At 40.0% G+C, this 23,440-nt stretch overlaps 2 protein-coding genes across 2 annotated transcripts; one reads left to right on the plus strand and one right to left on the minus strand.

The window, feature by feature from the left end:
- Positions 1 to 7,764: 7,764 nt before the first annotated feature.
- LOC134635347 (V-set and immunoglobulin domain-containing protein 1-like) lies at positions 7,765 to 12,559 on the plus strand. The gene is made up of 7 exons (XM_063484737.1): positions 7,765 to 7,807; positions 7,903 to 8,066; positions 8,800 to 9,007; positions 11,747 to 11,902; positions 12,009 to 12,125; positions 12,228 to 12,372; positions 12,463 to 12,559. The coding sequence occupies exons 1-7, from the start codon at positions 7,765 to 7,767 to the stop codon at positions 12,557 to 12,559; spliced, it is 930 nt and encodes a 309-aa protein (XP_063340807.1).
- Positions 12,560 to 13,380: 821 nt separating this feature from the next.
- Positions 13,381 to 19,109, minus strand: tmlhe (trimethyllysine hydroxylase, epsilon). Its single transcript, XM_063485531.1, has 7 exons — positions 18,615 to 19,109; positions 18,321 to 18,497; positions 14,684 to 14,963; positions 14,444 to 14,563; positions 14,119 to 14,355; positions 13,871 to 14,009; positions 13,381 to 13,725 (listed from the first exon to the last, which is right to left on the minus strand). The coding sequence occupies exons 1-7, from the start codon at positions 18,733 to 18,735 to the stop codon at positions 13,594 to 13,596; spliced, it is 1,206 nt and encodes a 401-aa protein (XP_063341601.1). The 5' UTR covers positions 18,736 to 19,109; the 3' UTR covers positions 13,381 to 13,593.
- Between the last annotated feature and the right edge of the window lie 4,331 nt (positions 19,110 to 23,440).

Consider the following 23,440-nt stretch of genomic DNA (forward strand, 5'->3'; position numbering starts at 1 on the left):
TACTTGGATTGAATCATGTTTCTGAGAAAAGGTTTTTCTCCCAAGGCCTAAATACAAATGCAAACTTAGGTCATCCAATTCAAGGAATTCAGATACACACTATTAACATGAATCTATTTTGCCTTACATGCCTGGTGCCCGCTAAGCACTTGCATGCTACTGGGGATTTATCGAATTTCAAATAAGATGAACTTCAATCACAATGCGTGGTGCTGCTCCGCACACAGCGGTGGTTGCCGTTGACACATCCTATTTGGAACCACAGTAAGACTCTATACCCATGCTAACTGCAGTGTCATGTGGCTAGATTTATAAATAGCAACGCTTGGACTAAAAGCTAACATCAACATTTTTTTTTTTACAGTTTCTGTAACCAGCTAATTAGGATTAAACAAAAGGTAGAAATTAGACTGGAAACATAAATATTGGGACTAACTAAGTTCTGAACCATCCAAAGAATAGCCGCAAGTTGAAAGACCCCCTCTAATGAATATGACACTTTTAAGCCATTTTTACCATGTTAGCCTCATTGCCTTGGAACATCATGAAGAAAAAGAAGAAAAAATATGATTTTGACATTTTAGACATTCAGCTTAATTAACAGCAGCCAGTTTGGTGTGACTGGCAAACAAGGTTTTATCTAACATTAGTAATATATCAAAAGCTGTTTCTCTAACTAACTAATCAGTAGAGTTAACAGAACTTATGTTAGTGCAATGGAGGCTTCACTGCCTGTGTTAATCTAGATAGCTACCATGTTTTCAATGAAACGTTCTTTCAATTTATTTTTAACAGCTAGCAAGTTTTTTGTTCTTCCTCTGCTACTTCTTTTTCTAACAGACATGACTGTGCTCACCAGTAGGCCTGAAGACATTTTGACCTTTTGTACTAGAATAAAGCGCAAACGTAACTAATAACTCCAGCCTTGGCAAGTGTACCAGCAGGCCATGCTAGAGTAAATACCAGTAACCTGAAACTGAAATAGTGAAATGTATATTGACAATATTTGTTTCTCGGTTTCTTCATTTGTTTGCATACTTATTTTTTTCAATGTAATGTAATTTAAAAATTGGGAGGCACGCAGACCTCTGCATGGAGCCTCAGGCTCACCATCCGATGATGAAACTTACCCAAGCAGACACTAGCATACTCGCTGATGCGGAAAAGTATAACATGCCTTTAAGTCTTTATATTTAAGACTTTATTGTTTAATATATGCCAATGTATATATTTGAGATTATTCATAGTGTTCAAAAAGCATTTTTAATAAGCCACTGATGCACAGTGATCCACTTATTTTTAACAAAAGCAAAAGAAAAGAAATGCTTTACTTACGCTGTAGCAGTTTGGATAGCAGTTGTAAGCCTCGGACATGCAAAGCAGGCTTCTACTAGCCATTAAAATAGTATCAACAGCCCACCTCTTTCTTCTTTTTCCCATGTTCCCTATTTTTCTGCTCCATATCAGTTCTTTTTTGAGGCTTAGCTTTTTTTACTATGAATAATTCACAGGACCAAGAAAAGGCATGCAGTAACACGGTTAAAATGGAAGAGAATCGGTCTCAAAATTTCCAGCGTATACTGTAAATATTACACACATGTATATAAATGATATAGTAAGTAAGAAAATGTAGCCTGAGATTTTAGTTTTTTTTAGGTTTTTTTAAATACCATTAAGGCTAATGTACCATTTAGCTAGGATTTACTTGTTACAATATTGTTTCTTGTTGGAAAGGGTTAAATAAAAAGAAAATAACTGGATGGTTTGAAACACGATACTACAATATTGAGTTGCAAATGAAAGAAGAGCACATTTAGCAATGTAAAACGTATTTATGGGCAATACTGAAGCAAGTGTGGTTAGATTAAACAAAGATACTCTTATTCCAAATCACCTAACATCATGCAGGATGTATTTAAAATGGTTTCTTTTGTCTGTTTCATTTCTTTTACGTTAGTTTCTTCATTTCTGATTATAATGTGAGATTTGGGTAAATCTACTTATTGTTTACTTCAAGTGATACTGACCTTCATCCTTTCAGGCTGATTTGATATGTAGCCGTGACAGACTTGGTGTGTTTTCGTCGTTGTTGCTTAGCCTTCTCTGGTCGCTCTGGCCTGTGTAATGATGCACTGCTGACGCGTCCTCCTTCAGATACGATGGAGATTTAATGCACAGGTTTGTCTCTTCCTAATTGATTTCTTTTAATTTACTCTTGCTAGACTCCCCCAGACACTTCAACGGCTGATTACGCTGCCAAGTGAGTTCACCTTGAGAAGAGCTAAGGTTCACATACAGTATAAATAATATGTCTAACACGCAGTTAACTCATGATTAACCCATGGCCTGTTACAGCTGAATAAATATGCTGGAGAAAAAAAAATCATGTCATCTGTCATTTGATCTGTCATTTTTGCATCCTATATTTTCATCTTACTTTCAGTGCACGGGCTCTGTCTGCATTGAAGTGCACAGCTTTTCTGAGGAGATGGATACTGGGCTGGTGAAGTAGCTCAGCGAAATGTGCCTTCCATTTCCGTGTTCTATTGTCAGCTCTCCATATAAAAACATAAAATATTGAAAGGGTGCATTAACATGGATCAGAAATTGATGGCTGTTTCTCTCAGAGGGGAAAAAACAGCAGTTAAAAAAGCACTGGATTCTTTGGTTTGTGGTTCAAACCACCAACTTTGTTTCATATGTTTTTAATAAATCATCTTTACTAGTTGTAATTATTGCATTTATGCTTGACCTAGCGTCAGCCTCAACAGATCAGTCCACTATTCCAAGAAAAGGTCATGTGACCGTGCATCAGCTTGGATTGGTTGAATGGATAATGATAAACTATTCAGCTAATAAACACTTGCATCTGTTACTTTAAGCATCATGTTCATTCTTTAAGCATCTAGTCTGACATGATCGCTGCTATAATACTCAGTGCACAGTTGTTTTCCTTTTACAGTATGTTCATCGGTGTTACCATGGAGTTTTTGTTTGTGACGTGAAAAGAGAGTGAGGAGCTGAGAAGGACTGGAAACACAATGCGTGTAATATTAAAATATTAATATTAATATTACTGTGACCATGACTGAACTACTAAGACCACTATGTAGAAAACCCTATGTCTAGGAAAACACACAAAAGGGTTAGGTCAAGACTACATATCCTAGCACTGCATATTTTTGTGTTTAATATGCCCAAGGAAGAATATGCCAAAGTCATTTTTAAAAACTAACCTATAAAGTGTGGTTAACAACAGCTGATTTTTATCTCTAAAATTTGCTTCATCCCCTCAGTAACGACCACTCCAAGGTCTCAGTGTTCTAAGCTGGACATAAAAAACTGTGTGAAAATCTTTTCAAAACATTAGTGTACTTTGTGGAAAACACACATTTCCACTTGGCAAGAACCATCTTTCAGTTAAGTGTTGAGAAGATCACGACTCGAACGCATAAAATTATACTTTTGCTGGCAAATCTAACAGCTTGCCTCTCAATTTATTTTGGCATTTCCCTTGTTGCTAAAGGACAGATTTTAGACGATCAAAAATATCATTAGACAAAATGGATGTGGGGACGTTATGCATCTTCTGAAAGCGTAACGTTTCTCTGTGCCAGAAAGGGTCATCTGTGCGATTGCTCCTTTTCTTTTTCTTTTTTTACTGCTGGCATTTTACAAAAGTTATAGCCCAAATGCAGCACTGACAGCTTGTCGATTAGACTGTTTGCTGATGTAAATGTACTCCCCTTCTGCGCCCCTTGTTTCTCTTCCTGAGACAATTCGTCACAGGTCGCCCTCTTCAGTGACAGACTCTGAATTTCAGAGATGACAAAAGTATCAGGAGATGTTGCGTCTGACTGACTGTATCCCACTTCTTTTAGGTTTGTTTGCACAATTGTGTCAATCTTTGTGAAAGCGGCGTCTCATGCTAGCATTTGATGGCAATGTGAGATGATAGTTCAGTGTCACTGCGTGTGGTTTTTAGAGGCAAGGGGAAAATAAAAAAGCAATGCAAAGGAGACTTTTTCATCTGTGTTAGTCAGATGATGTTTCACACTACACTGTTTTTTTTTTTTTTTTAAAGTTCTTACTCTCGCATATGATTTGGTTTTGTACCATCACTGTTTTTGGAAGTGGTAAGGTTGCTTGGTAGCTGTGGGGACATTAAGCGAAGCCACGCTAAATGCCTGGCCTATATATTTTTGTTATCCAAGTGGGAGAGGAGGGTGAAGAAGAGCCAGGCCTGCTGAGGTTGAGGAGTGTGGCATTCTTGGCTCCGTTGCATCAAGCTCCCCCCACCCAACATGCACATGTACATCCACATGCACATACTTAGAGAAATGCTCATCACAACACATCTAACAGGCTGGCCTGCCATCTATTGTCCAATGACTGAATTGCACCCCTGTCCTCCTCAATAGCAGCAGTGTTAATGCGAGTACCTTTTACATGACATCATTTATCTGACCGCTTCATCTGCAAGACAAAGCAAGAGCGCAGGAGGAAAACACATTAAAGAATAGATGATATTTGTTTACAAATGGCTTTGAGCTCTTTAGATTGGGGGACTTGGGGGCATACAGTGCATTTTGACCTTAAGTGGGCCATACCAATAAACATTTCTGTCAGTGTAAATTAGTTTAGCTGCACATTTAATCACTGAAATATCTCAAAATAAGAAAAAGAAGTGCAGTTTCAACAGCACGTCTCAGATTTACATGATAAAGAAATGCTGCTTTATTTAATGAAAGAAACCTGTCAGCATGACTCACTGGGCTTTAAGGATAGGAAATAAATGTGTTAAATGACAGAAAAAGTTCTGGTAGCTCATTGCCCAGGTTGTCCTGTAATTATTAAGCAGAAGGTTTTTTGTTAACTCACAAAAAATGTTGATAGTGAAAAAACAGGAACTTTCATCTAATTGTTTATCCATTACTTTGGTGCAGAATGAAACACTGTGGGGGAAAGGTTGTAAATCTTCATGAAAGATTGAGAGACATTTAAGTGCAGAACATTCACAGATGTCTTCTTCTGCACTTGGTACACTTTTATTTTCAGAAGTGCATCTTTCCAATTACACTCGTATACTTTTAATTGATTTGTGTTCTAAGCAGCACTTGTCATAACTTACTACAATGGTTTGAAAGTGCTGTGGTACTTTTCCACCATGAGGGATTCAAATACTTCCCCCAGCACTGTGCATTACTACAACAACCAGTCGGATTGTTCAGACAGGTCCATCAAAAAAAAGCAGAAGAAAATACCATTCAATGTGTACTCACTCTTTCTGAGCTCTGAGTTTTACGCCCCCTCGCAGTCTGCCGACAGGGAACCACTGTTTGCAGTGGGTGGATGAGTAAGTCTGTGTGGAGGTATTACACAGAAACCTGCCGGAGGTTTGAGGAGGACACAGCTACAGGTCCAAGCAGCCTCTGTGAGATGACGCTCGCGGCTTGGTGGATGCTACAGGGTGCATGCATCATCAGCTCTCCCCTCGGATTCAAACTAACTGCAGAGCCATTAATGTGACTGGAATAGAAAGAAGAGTCAGTATAGTGTGGCTGAAGGGTGAAACAGTCAGAAAATGGCAACTATCTAATCTTCCCATTTTATTATCCATGATGGCTAAGTTGCGGCCTTGCTTGCTCGGTACAGGTGCAAGCATTTATGGTCCCCAGAGCATTTATGACAATGACTCTGATGATCCCTTTCTCCTCTAAGGCTACCACTAAAACAAGTGGTCAGGATTTTGTGAAGCATTCTTTAACAGGTTCCCAACATATTTTAACAGTAGTATTTTGGATTAATAGTATTTTGGATTTCTTCTGAAGTGCTTCAATAGCGAATGGGTAATTTTTGTTTTTTTGTTTTTAGTACAAATATTCAAGTGTCAAGTGGATGAATCAGGTGATGAATCAAATCTTTATGCTAAAATATTAGCGTTAAGCATTCAGTTGAAAGCAGCAGCGTGATCATTTATAGCATCATGGGGTAAACTCTTAGACCTACTCTAACAAAGAGGCTGTAACTGGCCCCTCATGACTGTGCATGTGAATGTAGTATTATTTTTTAAAATTTTATTTTAATATATTATTTTCCCCTGTAAAACTGTATACCTTTTTTGCAGTAATAGTGTAAAAAAATGACTTCTTTGAATCAAAATAAACATGGCCAGCCATAAATGAAACAGGCCATTGTTTTGCTGAACGTGGACGATCTGTCACCTTCGATAAAATTTAGCTAAAACAGGAAGCACAAATTTGAATGTTTTATCACGTTCTGCCAGATGTCCTATTACAATGTCACCTTCTGTCACTCTAATCTCTAAAAACAGATCTCTGCGCATGAATATGTAACACCTGTGGATTTTCTAGTGCACAAAGTGTTCTCATTTACATCTCTAATTCAAGTGCTATTAGCAAATCAAGCCTGAGCGGGCTTTGGTTGCACGGAGGTCAAAGAGTCTGCGTGGAGAGCTGAAGAAGGACCGAAATGTGCCAGAAATGTGATCTAAAATCTGCCCTCAAATAACAAGGGATCTGCTTATTGTGTTTCTATAATCCTGATCTCAACTTATGTGGGAATAAGCATTTCCCAAATGTAACTAACTGAATACATTATTAATGGTTCTACTCATTCATTAGTGGTTTTCCCACTTGACTTGTCATGGAATCAGAACGCTCTCAGACTCTGATTAGCTGGTCGTGAGTCATGCTGATGCATTTATTTAAAGACTGGCCCCTTGTTGTTTCACTCTGCAGTTCTGCCCAAACACACAGCTGCCAACACTTTCTTTTTCTTTTTCTTTTTTCAAATTTTCAGACAAAGTCTACAGACAGTGATATTGTGTCATTTGCCAGCCTATCACATAAGCGTCTTCTGGATAATGAGCACTACACGCCTTCCTCCGCTTCCCACATCATGCCGCTGCCTCCCTCCCTCACCCCTCCAGTCACCCCTAATCAACATTTTTCACATTGTTAATCACTTATGTCAGCTTCTGGTAATTATAGACAATTAATCATGTATGATTCACTGTCTCTCCCTGTCAGCATTGTGCTGCACGCTGTGTGAGCGAAAACGACAAAGGTGAAACTGCCTTTATTAAGTAGGCAGCAGCACCAGGGAGTGGACTCCCCAGTGATAAGCGGCATGTTGCAGCGCTTTGGCTTACACTTCCTCGAGGCGAGCGATAAAGGCCAGGTGGAGATTAAATTACATTAATTCCTTTGCCAGAAGTCCTGACCCAGAATGACTTACAAGACAAGGAGGATGAGCTGTGGTGAAACTACTGCCAAAGTACTGAAAAATGAATTAACCATCATTGTCACAACACTGCGTGGTCCTAACCTGCCATGTACAGTCAACATTTCAAAACACACACACACACAGAGCAGACTGCACTCAGTCCATTTGTTTCCTTTAAGGTCCACATTGTATCTGCCCAAAGCATGACCAGATTAGGGGTTTTCTTTGCCATCATGTATCATTTTCATCCACCCTGGTTTAAACTTTTTGAGCCCGAATGCCCAAATCTATAATTTCTAAAAAACAGTTCTCTACACACCCAGTGTACACGCCTTGTCTGGCAAACACGGAAATGCAAACATGAGCATTATCAGCAGTTCTGTTACCATGAATTCCCCGACCTTGCCTGTGATACTGTAATGCATTTACCCCTTCCTCTTCTAGACCTGCTTGCACGGCGAGTATAAAGTTCAGTTCTTAGGACGTTCTGTGAGAATCCCCACAGCTTTTGTAAAGATGTGCTCTGTGCAGCTCTTGTTGGTGCTTTTAAGCATTACAGGTAAGCACATTTCTGTCTTACATTATCATTTGTTTTTTTTGCACCAAGTTTACATTTTATTGGGAACCTACTTGAGCTCTGATATTGTTTTACAGGATGTGTCGAACTCATCACAGTGACGACCACGCAGAAATACGTCAATGTGACAATTGGTGGAAGTGTCCTGCTCGACTGTACGTTTGTCACTACAGCTACAACAACTACCGGCCTAACAATCCAGTGGGAGTTTCTCTCAAAATCCGCCATGACTGCACAGCAGGTAGATGCAGTCTATTGTTCGGATTACAGCCATGTGCCAACTAATTTGTAGTTTTATGGACCAGGATCATGAAATCTCTTTCAATTTAGTAGCTAAAAAGAGGGTGTGCAAGTTGAAGTTCAGGCCAATAAACTCATGTGACTACACATGGTGATCACTTCTGAAAGATATGAGTAATTTTTCTTTTTTCTTCCAAGTTTTCCAGAGCAGATAAGAATCACTTTCTCAGAACATAGCATCATCTTCGAAATGCTTCAAAATGCTTCAAAGGAATTGATTCTCATCAGAGCAGCAAACATTTAGTTTTTTCCTGTATTTTAAATATTTTAAAAACATATGTCTACGCACAGCTATAGGTTTGCGCCTTTTCCTGCTGTGCCACGTTTTCTTACCAGCTAGCAGACACACCCAGTTTGGATCGCAAAGCCTGTGACTGAGATCGACAAATATCTTTCAGGCAGTGCTCATTTAACCTACAGCCACAGACTCACAAATGTGCTGCTTCATGCAATGTCAAAAAAGTGCTTTTAAAGACATCTACTACATGCTGATATGAAAAAAAAACAAAAAACAAAAAAAACATTGGTCCTCTAAATATCATATTAACTGGAAACCTAAAGGTTTCATCTCTCCAATTATTTGGATCACTTATGCTAACTAGCTCGAGGACAGAGAGTTTGTGCAGTGATAGCCAACAGATGATCTGATCTGACTTCTTGCCATTTGCTTTCAGATCTTTTACTATCAATCAGGACAGGTTGTTACTCCCAAGTCTTACGAAGGAAGGATTCAAACTCCAGCTGCTCCAGGGGCCACCCAGAATGCCTCCATAACTATAAGAAACATGCAACCATCGGACTCTGGGCTCTACACGTGTGAAGTTCACAATTTGCCCGACGTTGATGGACAGTCTCAGGCAAATATCATCGTGAATGTCCTTGGTGAGTTTGGCCCACTTTTGAAATAGATTTTTGGTGTTCGGTATATTATTATGTTTTTATGTTATTACATTTTCAAACCCTGTTTGATCCTATTGAAGGCAGTACAGATCATTTTTTAAAGACAAAACATGAACTCTAACACACTTTGGTCACCCAAAAGCACGGGTAGAAGTGAACAAAAGGACTGAGTCAGAAAAAGGAACCTACACACATTCTCACAGTCCAGGAATCAGAAAGGTTGCGAGGGTAAACAGTGGGTGTGTAGGAGATTTCATGCTACCTGATTACACCCATTAGAATGCTGCTGCTTCAGCCATTATTCTCCTCCTCTAAGTAAGCGTGTGTGACTCCCTGAAAAGGGAGTGCCAGTGTTTTTATCGAAACTGTGATTTCAGTAAAAATGTTTCAGCTATCTTTCCTCACCGGAGATTTCTGTATCAATTATCAATGTTGTAACATTAACAAACCTATTAAAGTAGTGGCCCTGAACAGTGTAAATGGGGAATTACATTCATCTTAAATCAACTCATTCACCGAGTTACCAGGACAACCTTGCAGGCCTCAGTAGTTTCCATGGTTACTTCAGCAGTCTCCTCATTGTCAGTGTTGGAAATTAGAAAAAGGACTGTGACTGCATCCTCGTACTGCATACAGAATATATATGAGTGTCTGCTGCATGCATGTGCTACCTAAATACTGTACAGTCTTTATGGAAAAAATTACTGGGGAGTGGGGCACTTTCTTTATACTGACTGTGAGGCACAATATGATTATGTATGAACACACTCATGCTGATTTACATGGGCTCAAGGCTGATTTGCATCACTTATTTTCACATAGAACGACTGACACAGGACAGCTTTGCCATAAATTACAAATACATATGTATAGAAACTTTATTTGTTTTCCTGATGTCTTTTTTGTGAAAGTTAAAACGCATATGGTATCAAACATGATTTTGGCGTACAGTTTGCTTCCAACTGTCTTACTGAATGATCTAATTATCAGCGGGCAGGCGCAATGAAACACAGATTGCATCTTCAGTCGCTGCTCAGCTCACGATGAGGCCACTCCTAACGTATCCTGAATCACGATGACTAATGACTAGCCACGTGACATTTTGTTTGATTAAAAGGATTTGCTATTTTAACAAACAAATCTGTTAACCATCTTTGATAAACAATCTACAATACACAATGACTTGTTTCACCTGAAAACCCCAAGGAAAGACTAAAAAACACCCTGGTGCATGAATGAAAATAAAAAGGGCACCAGAATTTGCCTTTATCCCTTCATTTTCCATTATCTACTTCCTATGGTCTACAAAATGCATCCAAATTGCCAGTGCAGTGTCAACAGCTCACACAGATAGGGCAGAGAGGACCCTCATGCTTGAGATCTGCTCTGGCTGGTGATTTATTCTCTCAAGATTAAAATCTACCAATCAGGTGTTGGAGAGACACTCAGCAGTGGAAGCCAATAATTGATGGCACCTACAGGGAGAAACCAGCATAAACAGGAAAGAAGAAAATACACACTGATAAACACACACAGAGCTGCGGACTGGAATATAGCGGTAATCAATACGGTGTAGACCATCTGCTCTAAAGCAGCGACTGAAAGAGCATCTAGAGGCACTTGACCGTTGCTGCTTTATCCCACTTCATACTGCAACAAATTTCAGAAAAGAAAGTACATTTTTTTAATTCCACTGCTTTTATCTGACATATCTACTAGTTGTTTCCTGTCCTCAGTATCTAACTCAGTCTAAGAGGATTATAAAACAACGTGGTGTTAAAGAATAAAATCGGCACTTTCAAAGTGTTTTGCTTGCAGTCCCATCAGATGCTCATAAGCTGTCACTAAAGTGTGATTTCCCCTCTAAAGTTACCCTGTGGTTTCGCTGAAATAACATCAAAGCTTGCGGTGGTAAAAATATACAAAAGTAATAAAAAGAAGAGAGAAAGAAAAAGAAAAAATTAGTAAATTATTCATATTTCACCAAATAATAACAACAGTCGCCTCAAGGTGTCATATATTATAAGGTAAAATCCTACAGTAATACAGAAAAAACCTCAACAATCAGATGACCCCTATAAGCAAACACTTGGCAAAAGCAGGAAGGAAAAACTGCAGTTTAATAGGAAGGAACCTCCAGCAGAACCAGGCTCACGGAGGGGCAGCCATCTGTTTTGACCAGTTTGTGGGTGGGGGTGAGGGGAAGGAGACAGGACAAAAGCCAAGCTGTGGAAGAGAGTCAGAGATTAATATGAACTAATTATTAAATGCAGAGTGGTCTATAAACACATAGAGAGGGAAAACGAGGAGTAAAGAAGCATCATGGGAAGCCCCCAGCAGCCTAGCAGTGTTGCAACTAAGGGAAGGTTTGGGGTCACTTGATCAAAACCTAACTATAAGCTTTATCAAAAAGGAAGGTTTCAAAGCTATGATGATGACTGGATTTCCTTGCCAAGTCTCAAAGAGAAGCTGATCTCTTTATTCGGGAGCTGCTGTTTAAATGGCTTGAAAAATGTCAGTGTTTTCTCCAGGCTGAATGTGTGCTTTGTAATAATGTCAAGTAGCCAATAAAATGGTAAATGGTAAATGGCCTGTATTTGTATAGCGCTTTTTCTAGTCCCTAAGGACCCCAAAGCGCTTTACACGTTCAGTCATCCACCCATTCACACACACATTCACACACTATAATAATAAAGCCTTATCTTCCCTGTGGTCCTCCAGAGAAACCATCTGCTCCTTACTGCGCCGTCCATGGCAATGTTGAATCGGGTCACCTGGTCACTCTGACCTGCCACAGTGAGCAGGGAAACCCAACACCGACCTACAACTGGGCCAAACTGGATCAGACCAAGACAAGGAGGCCTGTGCTGGGAAGAAGTGAGTCCAGCATCTATACACACACACCCATATATATATATAGATATATATATGCATTAGCACATTTACCATCTCATGAATCTGAGTGAACTTTGTTTTTTCTCAGCAACCACAACTGGAATACTGGAAATCAAAAACATCTCCCAGTTTGAGTTTGGGGAGTACCAGTGCAATGCTACAAATGTTGTGGGCTTTGCAACATGCACTATTGAGCTGAGTCCTGGTTTGTCCTCACATTTATTTTTTGGGGAGTTTTAATATGTGTGTTTGTGTGTGTGTGTAATAATCCCCCCCTCACAGGTATAAAATGTTTGTGTTTGTATAGAAGTGGCAGATGGGGTTATCGCAGGCGCGGTTATCGGAGCGCTGCTCGGGTGCGTGCTGATCGGCCTGGTTGCGTGGTTCATTGCTCACACAGTCAAGAAACACAAATACAACGCTGTTAAAATGGCAGAGGCCAACGAGATGAAGTGAGATTACTGATTTTTGATACACTTATTCCATTGATTTGGTCATTTAGAGTTTAAGGGCGTAACGGCTACTGTTTGTTTGTCCACTAGGGGGAGCGCTCCTCCAGCCCAGGAGGCCTATGAGAGCATTCCCAATGCAAACACGGCTGACAACCTTCAGGATGAGGAAGAAGGCCCTCAAGCCTAAATGCCACTTTAAACAGCTACAGCAATGCATTAGCATCACTATTATGTATACCAGTCTTTGATATGGAGAAAATGCAGATGTAATGACAACAATGGAGCTAATCTTCATGTTTGAATTTGCATTTTCTGTGCTTACTCAAATTCTGTCAGTTTTACAGCTTTTCTTTTCCAATTTCAGTTAATTAATTCATGTTTTAAATTTCAATCTTCTTTTTTCTTACATTGTGTGAAAAAAATAAACTGTATGAACATGATTCTAGATTTTTTTTTACATAAAAGAAAATCAAATAAATCACATTGATGATGTCATGCCTATACCAAGGGACATTAAATCAGAGCCCAGTTTTGAATGTACTGTATTCCATAGGCTTTGTGAATAATTCAATATTGTTTGATTGCACTCGTGAATCCTATGAATGATCAGTATGCTAAGTTCCTAACACTGAGGTTGCACTACTTTAATGTGCACAACCAGCTCAGTCTGTGATTTTGTTTTGTCTTTTTTTCTGATTTTTATCATAACCTGTGTTTTAAACTTTTTTTTAAATAACTTTTTTCAGTAGTAACAGAAGTAATAAATGTAAAAAAGTTACACCATTAATTTGTTTTGTATCACATGAAAACTTTACAGATCATGATTAAATAAAACATTTCTGAATCACCAGAGTGCCTCAAGATTTGTCACATGAGTGTCAGAGGCTGTGTTTACTGAGTATTGTGAGAGTGTCGAGGATATGCTGTGTGATAAAAACAGGATGAGCACATGGAAGTAGAAGTAACACTGAACGCACAACACATCACAACACAGTTTAATAACTGGAAGCCATTTGAGGATTTAGACATTTCATTGTTTCAAGTAAAATTCAGGACACATTCATACTCTAACTTCACATAAACTGTTTAAAAAAAATCAAATGTTAATTAAAAAATACAGAAGAGCAAAATAAAACATGCTCCAGCAGTATCGGCGCAGTGTTAATTAAACCTGTATTGTGGGCAGAGTGATAAGGCAGTCAAGTGAAGGAAACTTCACGTTCAGGCCTGGAGCCCGAAGCAGCGGGCAGCACTGAGGACGTCATCTCTGGTCAGATAGCATCCACAGAGTTGCCTCGAGCCAGTGAAAGACTCCCTCCCGTGTAAGACTCGCCAGTTGTCTATGAAAACAACCTTACGGGGAAAAGACAGGGCAAAACACTCAGATTACAAGGCAACACTGACATTTAAGTTGTCCTGTGACTTGACTACGAATTCATTTTAGTTGGAACTCAGAGAAGCATTTATGTTTTGATATTGTGGCCTGCACATATCTTACTTTTCCCGGAGTCAGCTTCACCCATAGTTCGTTCTCTGGCCTCCTCAGCTCTGTGGTCAGCTCTCGATGCGCTGCATACCAGCGCTGAACCACGTCATGGGGGATTGTGTTTAGTACAGATCGATCGTAGTTGTTGTATCTGTCAATACGTAAATACATCAGTCGCGCTAATTAAATGGACAACCACTAAACAAGTGAACACAATATCAGAAAAATAAAAACAACACTAAATTTCAGCATCAACATACCGTATAAGATACATTTCATTGTTCCAAGGATACACGTTGAGCACGGGGCCGATGCCTGTGATGTGGTTTTGGTGCCTGTCGGTATTTTCGATGTACTCGTGCTTGATGGGCACCTGAGCGAGCAGCTCAAAGCTTTCAGGTGACCTCTGACGTAATTTTTCTGCAGCGTAGAACCCATCAACAAGTAGCGTCCTTCCCCCGGTTCCCTCATGCTTTAGACAGTGGAAAACCTGGATTCTGCCGTAACGATCAGAAGCATCAAATATCCAAACATAATCATGAGAAGTCAACATTACACCAACAAGCCCATCTCTGCTGCACCTACCCACACGGTTCCTGAAAGTAGGAGGTGTCAGTGTGACGGTCCAGGGCCAGCTGGCTGTAGGCAGTATCTCCCCTGGAATAATCTGAAGTGAAGCACCACATTCTGCCATAGGTAGTCTCCCTTTGTGAGAAACAGATGAAATTGAGGAGAATCAACAGACAGCTGGTTGAATGACGCCACTGGATATGAAGCGTTAACGTAAAGATGAGAATGTGATCTGTAGGCCAACAGGAAGCATACCTGATTAGACTGACCCTCTGGGTTACTGCCTCTGTGGCTTCTACTGTGGCTGGGACATCGTCTACAAACGCGATCCCGTACAGAAGATAATTTTGAAGAAATTTCTTTTTCTCGTCATCACAGCTCATGAACGTGTCCCATTTGGATGAGGTTATGTTTGCATTTCTATAGATGTCTGAATTCCAGAGGATGCGCGGTTGTTCTGTTTTCTGGTACTTTCTCTCAAAGCTGTTCTCAGCAAGCCAACTGAGACTGTACTTGGACATGTGACCACCAGGCCCTGGAACATTGACATGCAAAATATGGTTAAGCTGACTTTGACAGATTTCTACTTTGAGGTTATATTGGATGATTCTACTTCCTGTAATAAACATTTCAGATAATGATGTAATCCTATGTGCAAGTACAGTATTCCCTATGAGTCAAGTGTGCAGTTTCAAACTGTTTCTCTTTTTGTTTTTTTGTTCTCTGGGTTCTGTGTGATGTCAATCTTCCAGGAAATATTCCTAATATGGTCATCTCAGGCCCACAGCTCTGGCTGTGAACACAAAAGCCCCACCCACCTGCTCTTTCAACCTTCTTTCAATGAGCGCAGTTAATTATAAGAAAGTGGCCTTTAAAGGAAAGGAGCTACAATTGCTTGTTTCAGCCAGATGATGAAGTGATGAAAGAAGCTAGAAGATGACTCGGGCTTATTTTCAACTTCTACTAATGCAAAGCTACTCTAGTAGAGTCCATCTATTTATGGAGAATATCTACCAGTTGGAATATTGGTGGTTCAATCCTTGGCTCCTCCAGTCAAATGCTGCTAGCCAAGATAGTGAATCCTGAGTTGCTCCCAATGCATTCATCAGAGTATAAGTGTTAGATAGAAGGCATTATTAAATAAATTATTGGCTGAATGAGAAATTTTTAAAACAGTTTGAGTGAATGGTTGTCTGTCTCCATGACTGTATCCAAGGTGTACCCTGCCTCTTGTGCCCTGTGACAGCTAGGCAGTATACATACAGGATTGCAGGACATTAACAGGCCTGTAAAATCCTCCATCTGTACGTACATATGCAGCAAATGAGTTGCAGGGACTCTTATTATATACAATTTTCTCTATTAAGACTCTACATGAGAATGTGTGTAGTCATAGAAGAAGTTTTCTGGATTCTGTCTGTAGTCCTTGCTCGCTAGGCTAATTAAGCTTGTGTGGGCTTTGGCAGAATACAGGAAAACAGCCCATGTATGGAGCAAAACAGGAAGCCATTGAGCCAATTTAAGCACCAATTTCTATTGTCCGTCCATGATTTCGCTTTGTATTTTCTCTTTTTCATTTTATCTTAAATGGATCTGTATTCTAGCTGTACTGTGAACAATAACAACAAACAGGAAGTCTAGGCGAGTAACTGCTGGAAGCCTCGAAATATTGACTGTTGCCACCAGAGTGCAAGCAAGCGCACAATAGCAGAGGCGTTCTCAAGATTACCTGACTCGGATCTGAATGCAAAATTTATAGCAGGCGGTCCACGTGCTGCTGTGATTTAGCATTTGCTAACCTAACTCTGAAAGCCCCCCCTGTTCACAAACAGAATACACGCTCAGAAACTGAGCTGACCTTGACTATGTTCCACTAACAGGGAGAGGCATGCATGCCAGAACGCCTACATCAGCAGCTGTCATGGGGTTGCCACATCCACATATGTCACTGTATGTAAGACACCGTGTCACTCTTGTGCCTGCATAAAACCATAGTGAGAGTACTTTTCAGCAGCTGCACAGTCTGTTTTTTTTTTTTTAAAGAATGGTAGAGTATAATCCAGAGAGATTCCCACAGAGAAAAGGGATCTCGGATCTACAACACTCTGACGGCACTGCTATGTTCTTAAAAGCTTAAAGGAAGATGGAGTTTCCCGGTCTGTACACTGACTCCTGTACTAAAGAGTGAATAATTCCAGCTTGTGTCTTAGTCCCATGGGTCAGAGATTAACATTTTTTCAAACTAGAGCAGAGGGAGTGAATAGTTTCCACTGGTCCACACCTGGCATCTGCAGGACCATTTAATCTTCAGATTTCACAAAGCAAGGGCAACTAAATCCCACCTGACTTTTTCCACTTAGCAGACAGAATAAGTAATGACTCCAGCTAGCCAGTGCTTTGTGCTAGTTAAGCTAGCTCGCCTCCCCCTGCTGGGGCTCTCTCTGGGGAACAGCACTGTGAGCTGAGCAATGGCTTGTGTCTACAGCAGCTGGGCGATTATGTGGAAGATGAGGTGTTAGAGAGCATGGAAAGGGTTTCTTCAGTGGTGGGCAGGAAGAGAAACCCACGATCCTCCCCCTGAGTTCTGGGCAGCAGATCACAGAAAAATATAAACCTGCACTTTTTCTCAGTTGTGTTCCAGAGCAGACTGGAATGCAGGCACAAATTACATAATTTAGGGTTTTTTTCCTTGTGTCAAACTTCAACTAGCTTTTAGGGGTCAGTAGAAAACACTAAAGGAGGAGCACAGATATGTCTCGGTCTCATCTTTTTATTTGACAGTGACTGCTGATAAAGGCTGCTATCTAAAGCCAGCTTAGGCAACATTCCCTGTACGTGTAAATCGATTTTATGGTATATAACTGAAACTGTCTATGTTTTTCTCCTTTGGATAACTACACCCTAAGCCTTACTGTACCTGCACATGAAGTAAATCTTTACACAAATACATTGTGCCAGGGGGCAAAGACCACTACAGTATATTTGGCTGTGCAGAGAACTTCAGACGAGTCGGTCCTGGGCAGAGTTATTATAGCTTTGCTTTTTCTAATTTGATTTTTTTTTTTTTTTTAATTTCATTTTGAATTTTTGTTTTAAATTCAGTTTAGTTTCAATAAGTTTCCAGAGATGGATTCTCTTGTTTTAGTTTAGTGTTTATTGCATGAAAAGTTTTTTTTTGTTTGCTTGTTTTTTAGGAAAATCAATACAGGTAAAAAAAAACAAACAAAAAAAAACCCCAGAACTTTTTGAAAACAGATGACTCACAGCCTCGTAGACATCTAAAGTCTCAATAAACATGTCTATCAGCTCTCCCATCAGACAAGCTGTAATACAATTTTTACCAAACTAACACTAAAACGAAGCACAATTCTTCTATATTTTTATTGTAGTTTAGTTTTTTTTTCAAGTTTACTAAATTGTTTCATTTAATTTTTGATTTTTCAATATTTTTTATGTTTAAGTTAACTAAAATGTTTTTACACGTTTAGCTTTAGTTTCTAGTTGAGTTTCAATAACCTTGCTCCTGCATTTAGAATGTGCCATTTTAATGCAATTTAACTAAAGAAAATGTGTTATTTCCAAACTATTTTGTTTTACAGAAATGGCCACATTGAATGAAGACTCCATTTAGAAAACAGATGATGGCCATCCTTAAAAATAATAATAATACTAAGTTGCACTTCAACAATGTGTCTTAGATTTTCCTCATTCATTTGCCTTGTCATTACATAAGCACATGAGTGTTTCGGAAGCAGACACAAGGGAGTTTTACTTCTTTATGACTCTGGCAACTTTTGCAGTTAGGTCTTCACACAATTTAAAGTCAATTTTCATCACGTTCTCTCCCACCCACCTGTGCAACCCACTGTTGCACTTATAGTTCCCCACTTACAGGTGATAACAAGGTGGTCTTCTTCCACTCGTGTGCTTTCGGGACGTATAGTCAGATCTATGCTCCCAGTGTCCAGGTTCCTCTGGTTAGTTTTGGAGTTGTACGAAGCAGCAGAGAGGCAGTGATCTCGCAGCCACACAAAGTTAAAATGCATCTGCGTCCCTCCATAGTGCAGTTCTGGTGATTTCAGAAATATGTGCTCAGGGGTTAACAGCGAAATTTGTGATAACATAAAAACAAACAAACAAAACCAGGCATGCGCAAACCGGGTTAAAAGGTTACAGCTAAACCCACCAAGACACTCCTCGTGTGTGCGGAAAGTAGCACAAGCCCTCCGTGGCAAAGCCGTGCTCCTGCTGACACCACGCAGAAGCTGAGCCTGTCTCAGCACACTCCTGTGCAACCTGCAGAACATTTCAGGTGCAAACACACAGAGATGCACTAAAAAACTGAATTAACTGAAATCCAAAATTTAAAATGGTTTTCCGTTAAGCCTCCCAGCAGTAATCCGACCAACTAAAGCCACAGCGGCGTGCTTTGTGCGTGTGTGTTTCTCCCTTCAGCCCTTCACTTGCACACAAGAAAGTCTTAAAACTTGTAAAAATTTCTTGACATGACGTAAAAGTCCAAATTAATTATTAAGCGACTCCTCTTGCAGAGTTGCTGCACCCTTCCATCAGTTGGCTGTTCTTCTTCTTTGAGCTTTTCTCTTTTGTTTCGCTTGGGGCAGCAGCCATCAGTGAAGTTGCATTACTGCCATCTTCTGGATTTCAACCACATCAGAGAACCCGAATCTGCTTCCCTCTCTGCTCAGAGACGGGAATAGAGCGGTACGACACCGCCGTCTTTACACACTTTAATTTGAATCAAACACACATCCCACAGTCCTGTGGCGGCTGGGATAGGCTTCAGGACCCCGGTGGCCCTGAACCGAATAAGCGGAAAAGAATGGATGGATGGGCATCTATGTTAAATGGCAGAGCTTTTGATGGCACAATTTTATGGGCTCAAATTGTGGTCATAAATATTTTGTACTTGTAAATCAGTTTTGTACTTGTAAATCAGGATTTGTATGTGTAAAAAGAATTTGTGTGTGTGTAAAACAAATTTGTATGTGTAAAAAGAATTTGTGTGTGCGTAAAAAAGATTTGTGTGTGGACTTCACCACCTTCAGTAAATGCGCCGTTTAAAGATTATTTTCCAGTAAGTTCGGCGATAGGAAGCCTTTTTATGAACCTGATGGATATCTGCAGGAGAAACAGAAATGAAGCCCAAATGTAGCTTGCTGACCCTTTATAAGACAGTAAGAGTCCGGGTCATGTTAGTGAGTGGACAGCTGATAGAAACCTGCTAGCTGGCTCCCTCTGGAGTTGAAACTGGCACTCCATCGGGGAGCTTAAACTCATTAGCTGGCTTAATACCTATTTTCTTGCCTCCTGTTTACCACGCGGTTTTTTTGTGACACGCAGAGAAGAGTTGGCAGCTCGTGGTTTGTTTATACTTTGCATATACAAGAGGGTTTTGGCAGGTGGGGAACTTTAAGTTCCAAAAAGTGATTTCCGTTATTTGCCAAATAATTTTTGTCCGTATTTAAACTGTTGTAAATAACTTGTTGGTCTATAATCTGTGAAACATATGTCAAATATATCTTTCATGAATGATATCAAGTCACTTTGAGCCAGAAACAATATCCCTGCCACAATGTAGAAGCCGCAATCTGTTTTGTTGTTGTTGTTTTGGGGGTTTTTTTTTGTTAAAGATACTTTTATATATCTTTTATTTATTCCAGTAAAAATCACTGACATTAAAAATGGCTTTTTAAGAGAGATCAGCCCAAGAGGGCAGGAATTGCAAAACAAATAAAAAAAATAAATGTAAAAAAAAAAAAAGGATTAGTTTTATAAAGATATTTTGGGTGGTCAAAAAGGTCTGGGTTTATTATAAAGGGGTACAACACTGCAGAGACATAAAAAAAACCCTTAAAAACAGGTCCTTTTTTAAAATATAATAACTCTTCATAAATCCTGTTGATTGCAGTTTATTTAATAATATAAGCAAAGATGTCACACATAAAAACCACACAGAAACACCAGAAATGACTATTTAGCCCAACACAGAAACACCAGATGGGACACGACTCTAAACAGCTGGTATAAAGGTCAAACTTGGAATTCTTATATTCGGATTGATGACTCCTTCTAGAAGCAAGTCCCATTAGTCAGCAGCCATGCCGAAACATCTGGGCACTTTCATTTAACTTTTATTTTAATGAAATAAAAACTGCATGCATACAATGTCAAGTCAAATTTGATCAAATTAAATGCTAAAAAGTTTTCTGATGTTGTCCTCAAATAAACTTTTAAAACTTTTACCACCATCTTTGCTGTCACAAAATTCTCCAATACAATTCACAGTTCTTTCACGGCTCTCTATTTTATAATATCTCTGTAGTTACCCACGACCTAACTTACCACAATCCATCCACCACAACACTGCAAACCCATCAGCCTTCACTATCCATCTAAACTTTTAAATAACATGAAATTATTATCGTGATATTCCACATTATGAAATAGCCTGGTAACTTCTATATGGTTCAAATGATTGGAAAGTCTAATATGGTTTAATTTAGTCTTTTAATTTCCAGTCTTGGTAGCCGGGGATCGGTCCGCCAGGACCTCTGCTCCTGGCCGCCGTTGCACCCGACCCCTACGTGCCTCCTGCGGGTGGTGGGCCTGCAGGAAGATGGGCCCATGTCCCTTTTTCGGGCTGTGCCCGGCCACCAGACGCTCGCCCTCGGGCACCCTCCCCGGGCGTGGCTCCAGGGTGGGGCCCCGCTAACCCTATCCCGGGCAGGGTGAACTGTTCCCTCGATGATCTTTTCATAGGGGTCCTCTGAATCACTCTTTGTCTGGTCCCAGGAGGAGGCCCTGGGGCAGACCCAGGACACGCTGGAGATATTATATCTCTCGGCTGGCCTGGGAACGCCTTGGTGTTCCCCCGGACAAGCTGGAGGAGGTGGCTGGGGAGAGGGAGGTCTGGGCTTCTCTGCTTGGGCTGCTGCCCCCGCGACCTGGCCCCGGATAAGCGGAAGAAAATGGATGGATGGATTTCCAGTTTGTGAGATTTCCATTGTGGAGAAGTACATACCTTTTAAAGACAATTTCTCATCTTCTTTGCCAGGAAACATCTGAAATATATATTTTTGAAAAATAAATGAATTAAAAAAAATTATGGATAAAACCAGGATTAATTTGTATCAGAATGATCAGAAGAGAAAAGTATGAAGAAATAACGTAGATGTCATCCAGACCTTTATATCTTTAAGAGATGTCTATAGTTTAGCTAGTTGATTTGTATCTTCTGGCTTCACGAATGAATAAAGCTGGGTATCATGGGTATGGAATTGATGATGTGACGGCTGATAGAAGCAGTAGGATGAATTCTGAGTGTACAGGGCTATTCTCTCTGTTCAATTCAATTCAATTCTGCTTTACTGATATAGCACCATTATGTACCAATATTGTAAGGTAAGACCCTATATAATAGAGAGAAAACCCCAACAATTAGATGACCCCCTGTGAGCAAACACTTGGTGATAGTGGGAAGGAAAAACTCCCTTTAAACAGGGAGTAGAACTGGGCTCAGAGATGGACAGCCATCTGCCATGACTGGTTGGCGGTAAGGGGAAGAAGATTCAGCCAACTTTCAGGCTCCTCTTCTGTGGAACCAGTTCCCAGTTTGCATTTGGGAGACAGACACATTCTCTTCTTCTGAGATTAGGCTTAAAATGTTCCTATTTCAACAAATTGGGGCTGGTTTGGGTGACCCTGAACCCTCTCTTAGTTAATCTGCAATAGCTCCGGACTGCTGGGGGCTTCTCATGATCCGCTGATTGTTTCTTCTTCACTCACTTCTGTTTCACTCTCCATGCTGTATTTCATTGTTAATTTTAAACTCTGGCTGTCTCCCATGGTGTCTTTTGTCCTATCCTCTCTCTGCTCTCTTCACAGCAGATGGCTACCCCTCCCTGCTTTTGCTGGAGGTTTCTTTTTGCAAGGGAGTTTTTCCTTCCCACTGTCACCCAGTACTTGCTGCTAGGGGGTTTTCTGATTATTCGAGTTTTCTATTTATTATTGTAGTCTACTTGCAATATAAAGCTCCTTGAGATATAGTGATTTGGTTTCTATATAAATGAAACTGAATTGAATTGAAAGCGGTGTAATATAAATCTATTTAAAGTTCATTAAAACAGTAAAGGAGATGAAATCCATGTGTTTTTGTGAACCAGCCCTCAGTTCACCTGTCAAAAAAAGACTGCATACATGCTTGTATATGTTGTATGAGTACACAGTGGAAACAGACAGGCCACTTTAAGGACGGGGCTTCCTGCTCACAGTCTCCCACAGCTGCACTTTATTAAACCTAATCACATGCAGTGTCCATGTTGCAACACTGATGTCATCTGTAATCACTCAGTAATGTATCAGTAATATGATCACTCGACTTTCCCACTGATTATTTTTTTTAATGTTTGTTTGTTTGTTAAATTAGCACAGAGAGACTATCACACTGCAGCTGGGTACACTATGTTCCAAACTGAAGTTCCTGCAAGCTAGCAGCTGGAATCACCGGGACTACGTTATTTTTTGCTTCCCTGTAGCTTGAGAGGGTAGCCCTGCTGAAAATGCTGCGGTAATGTTGCATTCTCTGCCTGTGGGACATTTAGCATTTTGTGGGGCTCAAAATGGAAATTGATTTCCGTGTTGGCCCATCAGATTCCAAAGGCTTATTTAGCACCGGTTTTAAATTATTTTTGTACTCTTTTATAAAAAAAAAATAAAACTGTATAAACGAAAAATAAACAAAGAATCTTTAAAAAGGTTTTTATGACACATAGGTAGATGATGTTTGAATAAACATCGCAGTTTAGAGAAAGCCTATAGATCAATAGGGATATACGATGCCAACGTAGAAATATTCAAAGAAAATAACAATAAGAAGCGCTACATTATCGTTTGTAATTCTCTGATTTCCGCTCATTTTGTGATAATAACTTCAATAATGAGATTCCTGAGCTCGCACGGGGAACGTGAACGCATCAGCAGCCAACCCCTCAG

This window comes from Pelmatolapia mariae, linkage group LG10_11, assembly GCF_036321145.2.
Source record: "Pelmatolapia mariae isolate MD_Pm_ZW linkage group LG10_11, Pm_UMD_F_2, whole genome shotgun sequence".
Lineage (NCBI taxonomy): Eukaryota > Metazoa > Chordata > Actinopteri > Cichliformes > Cichlidae > Pelmatolapia > Pelmatolapia mariae.

Bases quoted from the DNA above. Each gene is read 5' to 3' on its own strand.
- LOC134635347 (XM_063484737.1), top strand. From the start codon at position 7,765: ATGTGCTCTGTGCAGCTCTTGTTGGTGCTTTTAAGCATTACAG. The intron at 11,903-12,008 runs GTGAGTCCAGCA...GTTTTTTCTCAG, and splicing joins GAGGCCTGTGCTGGGAAGAA to CAACCACAACTGGAATACTG. The intron at 12,126-12,227 runs GTTTGTCCTCAC...GTGTTTGTATAG, and splicing joins CACTATTGAGCTGAGTCCTG to AAGTGGCAGATGGGGTTATC.
- tmlhe (XM_063485531.1), bottom strand. From the start codon at position 18,735: ATGTTCTGCAGGTTGCACAGGAGTGTGCTGAGACAGGCTCAGCTTCTG. The intron at 14,964-18,320 runs GTAAGTGGGGAA...TCAATGTTCCAG, and splicing joins AGACCACCTTGTTATCACCT to GGCCTGGTGGTCACATGTCC. The intron at 14,010-14,118 runs GTATGTTGATGC...ACGTATTGACAG, and splicing joins AATGAAATGTATCTTATACG to ATACAACAACTACGATCGAT.